Source organism: Doryrhamphus excisus, chromosome 14 (genome assembly GCF_030265055.1).
Source record: "Doryrhamphus excisus isolate RoL2022-K1 chromosome 14, RoL_Dexc_1.0, whole genome shotgun sequence".
Lineage (NCBI taxonomy): Eukaryota > Metazoa > Chordata > Actinopteri > Syngnathiformes > Syngnathidae > Doryrhamphus > Doryrhamphus excisus.
Genome location: NC_080479.1, coordinates 16957414 through 16970886, shown reverse-complemented (window position 1 = coordinate 16970886; position 13473 = coordinate 16957414). Strand labels below are relative to the sequence as shown.

General features: G+C 37.6%; 1 protein-coding gene across 5 annotated transcripts; it reads left to right on the top strand.

Moving 5' to 3' along the window:
• Positions 1-3156: 3156 nt before the first annotated feature.
• Positions 3157-12626, top strand: LOC131101683 (histone-lysine N-methyltransferase SETDB1-A-like). Of its 5 annotated transcripts, none has more exons than XR_009119266.1 (9): positions 3157-3312; positions 4466-4640; positions 5995-6098; positions 6195-7853; positions 8523-8687; positions 9673-9871; positions 9966-10014; positions 11147-11337; positions 11482-12626. XR_009119266.1 is itself a non-coding variant. In XM_058047014.1 (9 exons), exons 2-9 carry the CDS (start codon positions 4471-4473, stop codon positions 11578-11580), a joined length of 2658 nt encoding a protein of 885 aa, XP_057902997.1. In that variant the 5' UTR covers positions 3157-3312; positions 4466-4470; the 3' UTR covers positions 11581-12626. The 5 variants fall into 5 exon arrangements, 4 of the variants coding, with proteins under 4 accessions (XP_057902997.1, XP_057902995.1, XP_057902998.1 ...); XM_058047014.1 differs by having other exon boundaries at positions 9676-9871; positions 9941-10014; XM_058047012.1 differs by having other exon boundaries at positions 9941-10014; positions 11482-12622.
• The last annotated feature ends 847 nt before the right edge of the window (positions 12627-13473 follow it).

Below are 13473 nucleotides of genomic sequence, written 5' to 3'. Positions count from 1 at the left end.
GGGCGGGTTTCTGTCATTTCAAATCAAATTGTAATGGTAACGGTTTTATTTCATTTGAACATGCATCAGATTACAATTGAATGCATCACATAATCAGTTCACAGTTCCACATGTCCGAAAGGAGTAGGAAGAAGCAAAGCTTATTAAATCCTACCCCTCCATCTGGTACTTTTACAATCAGTAACTGTTACATTTGCTCACTTCCTGCTTTCCTAATATAGTTTAAGTTGTTTTTTTGTTTGTTTTTTTATTTTTTAACATTTTAAAAAATTAAAAAAAAATTAATTTTATTTTTAATTTTATTTTTATTTTTTACAACTATTTTTAGTTTTTATTTGTTTTTATTCGTACTCCGGTTTCCTCCCACATTCCAAAAACATTCTATGTTAATTGGTAATGGTAATGGTTTAATTTCATTTGAACATGCATCAGATTACAATTGAATGCATCCCATAATCAGTTCACAGTTCCACATGTCCAAAAGGAGTAGGAAGAAGCAAAGCTTATTAAATCCTACCCCTCCATCTGGTACTTTTACAATCAGTAACTGTTACATTTGCTCACTTCCTGCTTTCCTAATATAGTTTAAGTTGTTTTTTTGTTTGTTTTTTTATTTTTTAACATTTTAAAAAATTAAAAAAAAATTAATTTTATTTTTAATTTTATTTTTATTTTTTACAACTATTTTTAGTTTTTATTTGTTTTTATTCGTACTCCGGTTACCTACCACATTCCAAAAACATTCTATGTTAATTGGTAATGGTAATGGTTTAATTTGAGTTAGTCATCATTCTGAATGTGTTTTGTGAACAAAAAAACACACACACATCATAATAAAGATGATTTAAAAGGTTTCAACAATCTGCCTATAGTGTCCCAAATCTTAAAAACTACCATCCATCCATTCACTATTTGGCCGTACCGTACACTAACCGGGACATATTTTTCATCACAAACCGAATCCTATGAAACTTTTTATTATTGTACACACACTGATATATCGATAATGTTTCACACAACATGGCTGAAGCCAAATGTTACATGTAGTACATGTTACTTGTTATACTTCCGTGTATAATTTGATTAAACTACAGTATATTTCCTGCAAGAATGTAAACAGATTATGTCCAATCCACGGTAACTATTATGAGGGTAGCATCATTGCAACAATAAACAAGATTAGTGTATCTTTATTGAATGTAAGTGTGTGGATTTTATTTAAAAACTCGTTTTTTGTTTTTTTTTTTTAAACACAACACATGGCAGCAGATCAAGGCTTCTGGTTTAAATGTATGTCTAAATTATTTTGTTTGTACCTTTTCAAGGGCATTGTATGTATCTGGTTCATATATCATATTAATGTTATACATTATTTGCAAAGTAAAATAAATGTTTTTTTTCAGTTTTTTTTCTTTTAGGTGCTTAAGGTGGACTATGAATTACCCGATGAGCATAATATTTTAATGTTATGAGGAAAATCTTGTTTTTATTTTACTTGGGATTTTTCGGTAAACAGCAGAATTCATGGTTCCTTTTATCACAGCACGTCTTCCAGTTCCTGAAGCAGCAAAACAGACCCAGACCATCACACTACCACCACCATATTTTACTGTTGCTTGTGGGATTCTTTTTGGTAAATAGCTGAATTAATGGTTCCATTTATCACAGCAAGTCTTCCGGGTCCCGAAGCAGCAAAACAGCCCCAGACCATCACACTACCACCACCAAATTTGACTATTGGCATTATGGTCTGGGATTTTTTTTGTAAACAGTGGAATTTAAGGTTCCATTTATCACAGCAAGTCTTCCGGGTCCTGAAGCAGCATAACAGCCCCAGACCATCACACTACCACCACCATATTTGATTGTTGGCATTATGTTCTGGGATTCTTTTGTTAAACAGCGGAATTCAAGGTTCCATTTACACAGCAAGTTTTCCAGGTCCTGAAGCAGCAAAACAACCCCAGACCATCACACTACCACCACCATATTTTACTGTTGCTATGATGTTCTGGGAATTTTTGGTAAATAGCAGAATTCATGATTCCATTTATCACAGCAAGTCTTCCAGGTCCTGAAGCAGCAAAACATCTGAGGTTGTTACACTACCACCACCATATTTTACTGTTGCTATGACGTTTTGGGAATTTTTGGTAAATAGCTGAATTCAAGGTTCCATTTATCACAGCAAGTCTTCCAGTTCCTGAAGCAAAGCAAAACAGCTCCAGACCATCACACTACCACCACCATATTTGACTGTTGGATGATGTTCTGGGAATTTTTGGTAAATAGCTGAATTCAAGGTTCCATTTATCACAGCAAGTCTTCCAGGTCCTGAAGCAGCAAAACACTCCAGGTCATTTCACTAACACCACCATATTTTACTGATATATTTTTTTAATATGGCGTTACACTTCATAATGTAATGAAGCACACACTTTCCAAAAAGTTCAACTTTTCTCTCTTCAGACCACAGAATATTTCAATCAAATCAATCATCAATAGTTTTTTTGAGGCTACCCTAATTTTTTTTTTTGGTTCAGCAGTGGTTTTGGTCTGGGAACTCTTGGCAAGTGAGGCCTGCAGTTCTTTGGATGTTGCTGTGGGGTCTTTTGTGACCCCTTGGATGAGTCCTTGCCGCATTCTGAGTCATTTGGTTCACCACTGTTCCATGTTTTGGCCATTTGTGGATAAAGGCTCTCACTATGGTTAGCTGGAGTCCCAAAATATTAGAAATGGCTTTAGAACCTTTTCCAGACCGGTTTAAATTACTTTCTTTCTGGGGGGGGGATCGACCAATAACTGTATATGCTTGTGAGCCCATGCCTTTCCTCCAAGACTGCTCTCAAGACAGAAGCAGTAGAATTGTAAACACAAGAGCACAACAGTTATAAACGGTTTTTTTTAGGATGGTTTGAATGCAGATTACCATTCACCGGAGAAGGAGGACTCATTTGGAGGAGTTTTGGCGGACTTTGTAATTTTTACAACCTTCACGCGCCACTGTGACGTCACGAACCCCACAAACGCAGACCCCGAATTTCGACACGGCCATTTATGACGGACTTATCACCGGTTGCTCACCTGAACACACCGCCGACGCCTCATACCTAATGGGGTATACCGCACTCTGTGGATGACACGTGAAGGCAGCTTGGGTCATTTGCATATCAGAAGGAGCCGTTGTACGTTGTTGTTCCGTCAAACAAACACAGGTGGCAGCAGTGAGCATCGCCTTTTCAGTTGGAAGGATTCGAGGAAGAAGACCTACACTTTCAGGACACTGTTTTGTTTTCTTTTTTTTTACAAAGGGTGAGATTTTGTACGTTTTTTTTAACCAAATTGAAAGCTTAAAAAAATGCTTGTACTTTTAAAGTTTAAATTTTACGCACCAGCTATGATTTTCGGACTGGATGTGGGACATCGTAGATTACAGGCAAATGGTTTTAAATGATGGGAAAACGTATTGTTCTATACGATATAAAAATACATTTATCTATATCAGCAGTGACAGCCATTTTGTTTTTTTGCTATACGAACCTAAGCGTTAGCTGTTTGAACATATAGGTGTGAAATGATACTGTCTAAATATCTTAAAAAACGACGTAGACGGTGTGTAAACAAAGCTGACGAGAGATAATGAACACATCAGTGTTATTCAATGACTAATTCAGCTGGGCTAGACAGCCATGACAAATAATACACAATACATGTAGTTTACTAACGGTATAGTAATGGTAATGGTTTTATTTCATTTGAACATGCATCAGATTACAATTGAATGCATCCCATAATAGTTCACAGTTCCACATGTCCAAAAGGAGTAGGAAGAAGCAAAGTTTATTAAATCCTACCCCTCCATCTAGTAGTTTTACAATCAGTAACAGTTACATTTGTTTACTTCCTGCTTTCCTAATATGGTTTAAGTTGTTTTTTTTATATATTTTTTTTATTTTTCAACTTTTACATTTTATTATATTTCATTATATGATATTACATTTTATTATATATTATTTTGTATTTTTTTCTATTTTTACTTTTTATTTATTTGTACTCCGGTTTCCTCCCACATTCTAAGAACATGCTATGTTAATTTGCAATGGTAATGGTTTTATTTCATTTGAACATGCATCAGATTACAATTGAATGCATCCCATAATCAGTTCACAGTTCCACATGTCCAAAAGGAGTAGGAAGAAGCAAAGCTTATTAAATCCTACCCCTCCATCTGGTACTTTTACAATCAGTAACTGTTACATTTGTTCACTTCCTGCTTTCCTAATATAGTTTAAGGTTTTTTTTTGTTTGTTTGTTTGTTTGTTTGTTTTTTTGTCCCATACCGAATTACGAGGTGATATGACCATACAACCATATGATTACAGTGAATGCTCACTCGAAAATTGTTCTAATTCATTTTAAATTTCATAAAAAAATGTCTGATATATTTGAACCCTATGTGTTACAGTTATCATGGAAGGGGATGAGATGGAAATGACCAAAGAAGAGCTCCAGAGTTGGATTTCAGAGCGAGTCCAAAACATTGGCGTGATTTCACCCGAGGTGCTGGAGAAATGTAGTCTTTTAAGGAGTCTGTTGGACAGGAGGAAAAAACTAGCTGAACGTCTTCTGAAACTCTGCAAGTGAGTGACTTTGTATTTACTTTTTGCACAGTTTGAGGAGTTGAAAATGGAGGAAGCAATTTAGTGTATATGTGTGAATTATGTGTATGCTTCCTGTACACACACGTAACTGACACCGCCGTGCATTAAGTGTAGGGATCGACCGATACGTTTTTTTCGGGCTGATGCCGATACCGATTTTTTCCCATCAAACTTAGCCGATGGCTGATTTTGCTTAGGCTGATATTTGTGGCCGATACTGCATTTGCTTCCTCATTTACATGAAAAAATGACAATGATAACAAATATTACAGGTCTCATGTTCAAACAAATATTTATTGAAATGTAAACACTAAACACAGTAGGATTCAGCTTTCTTAAACACACATTTAAACGACATTATGAACGAGTGGTTAGCGCGCAGACCTCACAGCTAGGAGACCAGGGTTCAATTCCACCCTCGGCCATCTCTGTGTGGAGTTTGCATGTTCTCCCCGTGCATGCGTGGGTTTTCTCCGGGTACTGCGGTTTCCTCCCACATTCCAAAAACATGTCTATTATAGAAAACAACATGTCTAAGTCTATAGACATGTCTATTAGTTTATTTAGCCATGTTTATGCTTGCAAAAAAAACCCACTAAACTCATCACACAGTAACTTACCACTCCAAAGTATAAATAAGTAAATAAAATTAAATAAAATAAAAAAAATAAAACAAAAAACAAACAAACAAAAAAACAACTTAAATTATATTAGGAAAGCAGGAAGTGAACAAATGTAACAGTTACTGATTGTAAAAGTACCAGATGGAGGGGTAGGATTTAATAAGCTTTGCTTCTTCCTACTCCTTTTGGACATGTGGAACTGTGAACTGATTATGGGATGCACTCAATTGTAATCTGATGCATGTTCAAATGAAATTAAACCATTACCAATTAACCTAGCGTGTTTTTGGAATGTGGGAGGAGACCGGAGTACAAATTAAAATCAATAAAAATAAAAATAGTACTAAAAATTAAATTAAATTAAATTAAAAAATAAAACTAAATAAAACAAAAAACAAAATTAAAACAAAAAAAAAACAAACAAAAAAAAAACTTAAATTATATTAGGAAAGCAGGAAGTGAACAAATGTAACAGTTACTGATTGTAAAAGCACCAGATGGATGGGTAGGATTTAATAAGCTTTGCTTCTTCCTACTCCTTTTGGACATGTGGAACTGTGAACTGATTATGGGATGCATTCAATTGTAATCTGATGCATGTTCAAATGAAATAAAACCATTACCATTACCAAAGGTAATGTCGCTTGGAGTATTAAAGCTGCATATGAAAAAAGTATCAGACTACTCAGTTATGTGACGTTGTCTTGCAGGTCTGTCGCTGAGTGTGAAGTCATTGTGAAGGAGCAGTACGCTTTACTGGGGTGGGAATACAAAGAAACATACACATCAGATTCTGATGACGATAATGTCTACGGTAAATGAGTAGATGAAGTTGATGTGCATTAATTGAAGTAAAAAAGTAGTTTTTTTCCCGTTGAAGAGTTACACGCGTACCTTTTCCCCATTGCAGAAATCGGTTCTTCCCCGTGTGATTCTGAGACGCCAATCCCTCGTAGCCCATCATGGTGCAACATTTCATTAAATGACAACGAGACCTCTGTACCAACACAATCTGAGGCGGACTTGACCAGACGCAAAGTACAGGATTTGCCTCAACAAAGTCCTGGCGATCACCGCAGTAAGCAAGACTGCTTAAGCCCCTTTTTGTCCGATTTGGGACATTATTCTATGGAGTCATCCTCAAGCAAAAGAAGACGTCTCATGAAGGAAACGCCATCTGACAACGCAGTGGAGTCAAATATTTCCTCACCTGAAACCAGCCGTCTTGAGAAAGACTTTGTGAGCAAGACAAAGGAACACAGAAAAACAGAGATAAAAGACGCTGAAAGTGACACTTCAAAGATGAAGAAAGCAGAAAATGACCCAGTAAGAATGAACAGCCAAGTAAGCGAAGAAGACGCGTACTGCACGGCAGAAAGTGGCACAGCAAGCAAGACAACGGAGAAAAGAAAACAAGCAGAAAATGACACAAGCATGAAAAAGGAAAAAAGACACCCAGAAAATGACACGGCAAGCATGGCGAAAGAAACAAAAATAGTGCCAAGCAACACCGTCGACAAGGAAAAAAGAAAACTAGCAGAAACTGACACGACAAGAAAACGAAGGAAAGAAGCAAACGAACCAGCTGAGAATGATACAGCAAGCAAAACCGGAGAAAAGGGACAACTGGCAGAAAATGAGCCACAGGTAAAACAAAATCCAGCAGAAAATGACATCAACAAGTTGAACAAGAAAAGAAAACAAACAGAAAGTGACCCAGGCAAAATGAAACGAGCGGAAAATAACACGAGCAACGCAAAGGAAGGATCAGAAAATGGCACCGCAAGCAGTACAATGGAGAAAAGAAAACAAGCAGAAAATGTCACAAGCATGAAAAAGGAAAAAATACACCCAGAAAATGACACGGCAAGCAAGGCAAAAGAAACAAAAATAGTGCCAAGCAACACCGTCAACAAGGAAAAGAGACAACTAGCAGAAACTGACACAACAAGTAATGCGAAGGAAACAAGAAAACAAGCAGAAAATGACACAAGCATGAAAAATGAAAAAAGACATCCAGAAAATGACACAGCAAGCAAGGTTAAAGAAACAAAAATAGTGCCAAGCAACGCCGTCGACAAGGTAAAAAGACAACCGGCAGAAACTGCCGCAACAAGCAAGGCGAAGGAAACAAGAAAACAAGCAGAAAATGACACGGCAAGCAAGGCAAAAGAAACAAATATAGTGCCAAGCAACACCGTCGACAAGGAAAAGAGACAACTGGCAGAAACTGACACAACAAGCAAGGCGAATGAAACAAGAAAACGAAGGAAGGACGCAAACGAACCAGCTGAGAATGACACAGCAAGCAAAACCAAAGAGAAAGGACAACTGGCAGAAAATGAGCCACAGGAAAAACAAAATCCGGCAGAAAATGACATCAGCAAGATGAGCGAGAAAAGAAAACAAACAGAAAGTGACCCAGGCAAAATGAAACGAGCGGAAAATAACACAAGCAACACAAAGGAAGTAAAAAATGACACAGCAAGCAAGACAAAGGAAACGAGAACACCACCAGAAAATGACACCGCAAGCAAGATAATGGAAAGAAGACTTGCAGCACAAAACGGTAAGGTCATGCAAACTCCCAGTACATCTTATTGGTATATTTGTGTTGATAATTATTGGCATCCCATAATAATGACTACCGTACAAATTGAAACGGCCCCTGTGGCACACTAAGGTTTGTTTGTTTTTTAGTACAAGGTGATATGACCATACAATGACATAATGGGTACCATAGTAACTGTCAATATGAATAAATAACTAACAAGAAAATATTATCAAGTAATCCAAACAAAACAACAAAAAATAAATCAAGGGATATTAAAAACCTAGGAACACACTACTAAATAGCTTCCTACAACAAGAATTATGTCAATTCGTGTCCCGGCCCTGCGTAGTTCAGTCGTTGTTTCCAGTCGGACTTATTTGAAAGACGGACATATCAGACGAGCAGTAGCAAGGCGGACAGTCACTCCTTACGGAAACCGAGTAAAATAAAAAAATAGTAAAATATAGAATAACAATATATAAAAGATTGGATATCGTTTTGCATTGTATTTTCATTATTTCATTATTTGTGATGTTATTTTAATTAGCTTGTTCTCGTAGTGAAATGTATTAGCAACATGTCATGTTTAATTCGTCCAGCAGATGTCGCCAGAGCTACGTCTTAATTACAGTCACAAACGTAGCTAAACAGTTGCACTTTTTTTGCTGTTTGTCGCACTTGTAGTCGAAGCGGCGGTGGCCATATCATCCCTCGACCAGTCTTCAAAGATGTCATCCAAGATCCCCATCAAGGTGCTCGACATTGAGATCACGGAGAAGATGAAGGTTTTGGCCAAGAAGAGCAGTTTGTGCTGGCAACGTGGGAAAGTGAGGAGAATTATCAAAATGGGTAAGAAGGAGCGGCTAATCGGCTAAACCCAAGTAACAACGTATTCAATTAAATTACACTTCTTTTATTTTGATTAAGTGAACTATTTTTGGGGGGCGGCACGGCGGTCGAGTGGTTAGCGCGCAGACCTCACAGCTAGGAGACCAGGGTTCAATTCCACCCTCGGCCATCTCTGTGTGGAGTTTACATGTTCTCCCCGGGTACTCCGGTTTCCTCCCACATTCCAAAAACATGCTAGGTTAATTAGCCACTCCAAATTGTCCATAAGTATGAATGTGAGTGTGAATGGTTGTTTGTCTATATGTGCCCTGTGATTGGCTGGCCACCAGTCCAGGGTGTACCTGCGGCATTTTTATCCATTTTCATGGGTATACACTTGATATGAACACTTAGCACGATCAACATGTTAACATTAGCTTGTTAGCATTGTAGCATTTTTGCCATTTTCATAGGCAGACACTATTATACGGCTGCACGATGACCTATTGGTTAGCGCACAGGCCACACAGTTAGGAGACTCGTGTTTGATTCCACCCTCTGGCATCTCCGTTTTCCTCCCACGTTCCAAAAACATGCTAGGTTAATTAGCCACTCCAAATTGTCCATAAGTATGAATGTGAGTGTGAATGGTGTGTTTGTCTATATGTGCCCTGTGATTGGCTGGCCACCAGTCCAGTGTGTACCCCGCCTCTCGCCCCAAAAGACAGCTGGGATAGGCTCCAGCACACCCCCGCGACCCTCGTCAGGATAAGCAGTAGAAAATGAATGAATGTTTATGACCCTTTTAATGCATTATTAGAGACCTCTAGATGTGAAATAACACCCCTATAGTCACCTTAACATTACTTTTACTCAATAAAGTAGGTAAAATAAGACATAAACAAGACTGGTGCCTGTGTGTGTTGCTGTTAATATCGTTCAGTGTTGGTCACGGTCCTTGAATGCATCTTCTGAATGCCTTATACTCGTCTTGTTTTTCCACCAGCAGACAATGTGTTCAAATACAAAGTCAAACTGGACCAGAAAGGCAAATGCATCGTCCCCGCGCACCACCTGGCCATGGACGGCACCCCCACGGTGGACTACTTGTATATCGGCGCTCGAGTGGTGGTGGGGGGCAAGGATGAAGTTCACTTTCGGCCTGGCATTCTGGCAGAACTCCCCAGCAAGAAGAACCATCACAGGTTTGTTTTGGTACACGTTGTGTTCCAATCATTATCACTCAACACAATGTGTTTTTCGTTTCTTGTTAGATTTCTTGTGTTTGTTGACGATCAGGTGCCGATCTACGTTGGCTTATGTTATCTTCACCTGGTGTGCACACCTTGTAAGTTACTTACTTTGTCAGACTGGAACACATTTGCAGCAATACACACTTATTTCCTATTTTCCCTTACGATGTCTAAGACATTGCAGCTTAACCAAACAGCTTAAAATGCTACTATGCCAATAGTAGCATGCTGGCAATGCTAACATGCTAACACCGACCAAAATAGTGTCTACCCGAGCAATGCTAACATGCTAACACCTACCACGATAGCGCTAAGTGTCTACTTACGGTCATTATTTTTTATATTATGTTATGCTAATAGTAGCATGCTAACACCTAGCAAAATAGTGTCTACCCGAGCAATGCTAACATGCTAACACCTACCACGATAGCGCTAAGTGTCTACTTGCGGTCATTGTTTTTTATATTATATTATGCTAATAGTAGCATGCTAACACCAAGCAAAATAGTGTCTACCTAGCAATGCTAACACCTACCACGATAGCATTAAGTGTCTACTTACGGTCATTATTTTTATATTATGTTCTGCTAATAGCATGCTAACACCTAGCAAAATAGTGTCTACCCTAGCATTGCTAACACATAACCTACCACAATAGCGCTATGCAAATGATAATATGCTAATAGCTAGCATGATAGTATTAAATGTTCATATGTGTCTCCCTGTGAAAATGGCTAAAAAATTATATTATGCTAATAGTAGCATGCTAACACCTAGCAAAATAGTGTCTACCCTAGCATTGCTAACACATAACCTACCACAATAGCGCTATGCAAATGATAACATGCTAATAGCTAGCATGATAGTATTAAATGTTCATATGTGTCTCCCTGTGAAAATGGCTAAAAATTATATCATGCTAATAGTAGCATGCTAACACCTAGCAAAATAGTGTCTACCCTAGAGATGCTAACACCTAGCATGGCAGTGTCAAGTGTTTATATACTTGTCTACTTATGGAAAAAAACTAAAAATACAATATGCTAACATGCTAATGCCAACACCTAGCATACGTAATCGTGCTTTTATATATGTTTAAGTGTATCACTGGTTATATATGCGCCGACCTGTGAAAATAGGTAAAAATGCTACCATGCTAATGTTAGCATGCTAACCGTTTTCCACGACAATTATCATGCATATTCTTATTTTGTTTTTGTGTGACAGTACCTGATCCTTTGGACGATATCGCCGACGCTTCCCACAGGGATTTCATCAGGTTTTATTTAAAGGTCTGGCCTTGCCCCCCCCAGACCCAATACAAGGTTGGACAAAGTTTTCAAGTGGACTTAAATGGAGTCCAGCAGAACTGTACGGTCCAGCTGATCGACTGCAGCCTGATGCAGGTCGTCTTTGCGGTCAGTAGAATCATATTCATATTTATTAGTTAATATTTATTAGACTAATAACAGTCAGCCTGGACCATGTGGTTATTTGTTTGTACATAAAAGAAATTACAATATAGAAGTGATTAATATATCGGTTCATGTCGCCATCTTTAGGAAAGCCAACGTAAAAGATGGATCTACAGGGGTTCGTTATGCTTGGAACCTATCCGTCGGATGAAGAAGTTTTATGAGATGAAAAGCACTATAAGATAATAATGGTGGAACGGTAGGAGGGGAATTGCATTTTACTGTGAGTCTTAATAAAATGGTGTACTTATATTCGTGTTTTTCAACATTCTACTACAGTATAGTAGTACGTGTAAAGCAATTCAAAACAGTGAAGTAACTCCCAACTACTGAGATCTTGTTTAGATACACAGTTGATGGGAACTACTTTTTCCTCTGCCAACAAAATAGTGTCTACCCTAGCAATGCTAACGCCTAACCTACCACGATGCTTAAGTTCATATTCATGAAAAATACCCATAAATCTTAATATTTAGCATGCTACCAATGCTAAGAAAATGGCTAAAAAAAGTGATGATCAATGTTCTTCTCTGATATTCAGAATTGCTTGTTTTTCACTCATAAACAACTCCTAACAATGCAAATGATAGCATGCTAATAGCTAGCATGATAGTATTAAATGTTCATATGTGTCTGCTTGTGAAAATGGCTAAAATGATATTATGCTAATAGTAGCATGCTAACACCTAGCAAAATAGTGTCTACTTAGCAATGCTAACGCCTACCATGATAGCGCAAAGTGTCTGCTTAAGTTCATATTCATGAAAAATACCCATAAATCTTAATATTTAGCATGCTACCAATGCTAAGAAAATGGCTAAAAAAAGTGATGATCAATGTTCTTCTCTGATATTCAGAATTGCTTGTTTTTCACTCATAAACAACTCCTAACAATGCAAATGATAGCATGCTAATAGCTAGCATGATAGTATTAAATGTTCATGTGTCTCCCTGTGAAAATGGCTAAAAAATATATTATGCTAATAGTAGTATGCTAACACCTAGCAAAATAATGTCGACCCTAGCAATGCTAACACCTAACCTACCACGATAGCGCAAAGTGTCTGCTTAAGTTCATATTCAGGAAAAATACTCATAAATCTTAATATTTAGCATGCTACCAATGCTAAGAAAATGGCTTAAAAAAGTGATGATCAATGTTTATGCAATGGTTCGGAATCTTCTCTGATATTCAGAATTGCAGCTCCTAACAATGCAAATGATAGCATGCTAATAGCTAGCATGATAGTATTAAATGTTTATATGTGTCTCCCTGTGAAAATGGCTAAAAATTATATGCTAATGGTAGTATGGCAGTGTCAAGTGTTTATATACTTATGGAAAATAACTAAAAATGCAATAGTAACATGCTAATATTGTATTAGCTCTGTGGACTGTAATACTGTACCTCGATATACTTAAGAGTTTTAAATAAATTAACGGTATTTTTTTTAATCCTATGACGTGAAAGACACCATAGTGCTCATTCGTGCAGTACTGCATCTGCCCTGCAGGGGGCAACAGCGAGGTGTACGAGCAACAATGAAGCAGCAGCAGCAGTAGAAGAAGACGGCTAGTATTTAAACAAAAATGGCGCAATTAACAAAAAAATATGAGTGTTTACTGTAAGGAAGGAGTAGGAGCTGATTGCCGCAACATTTGAAGAATAAACATCACAACTTCGAGTACCCGGCTGTGGAATGTTACATTTAATGAGTCTGGAGACACGTTCTGGTATGTATTATTCTACACTGGCCACTAGGTTATCAGTAATGCTAACATTGATGATTCAGCACTAGCTTGTCATCTATAATAGGTAATAGGAGTACAAAACGTCAATTGAATTAGTAACGACATTCATCATAAATGTAATTAGTTAACAGGGAAAGTAATTATTATAAAGTTACTTTTATGAAAAACTTTCAAATATGTGTTATGTGCCGTTGATATCTAAGCATCCTACAAAAGTACGTCATAGAATGACCTGCTTGTGTTTCCTGTTGATGTTTGGACTTCTCATCTCCATGAATGCAGCCCGCCTGTGATTGGTGTAAAATAAGGAAGTGGACGCTCCTTTCA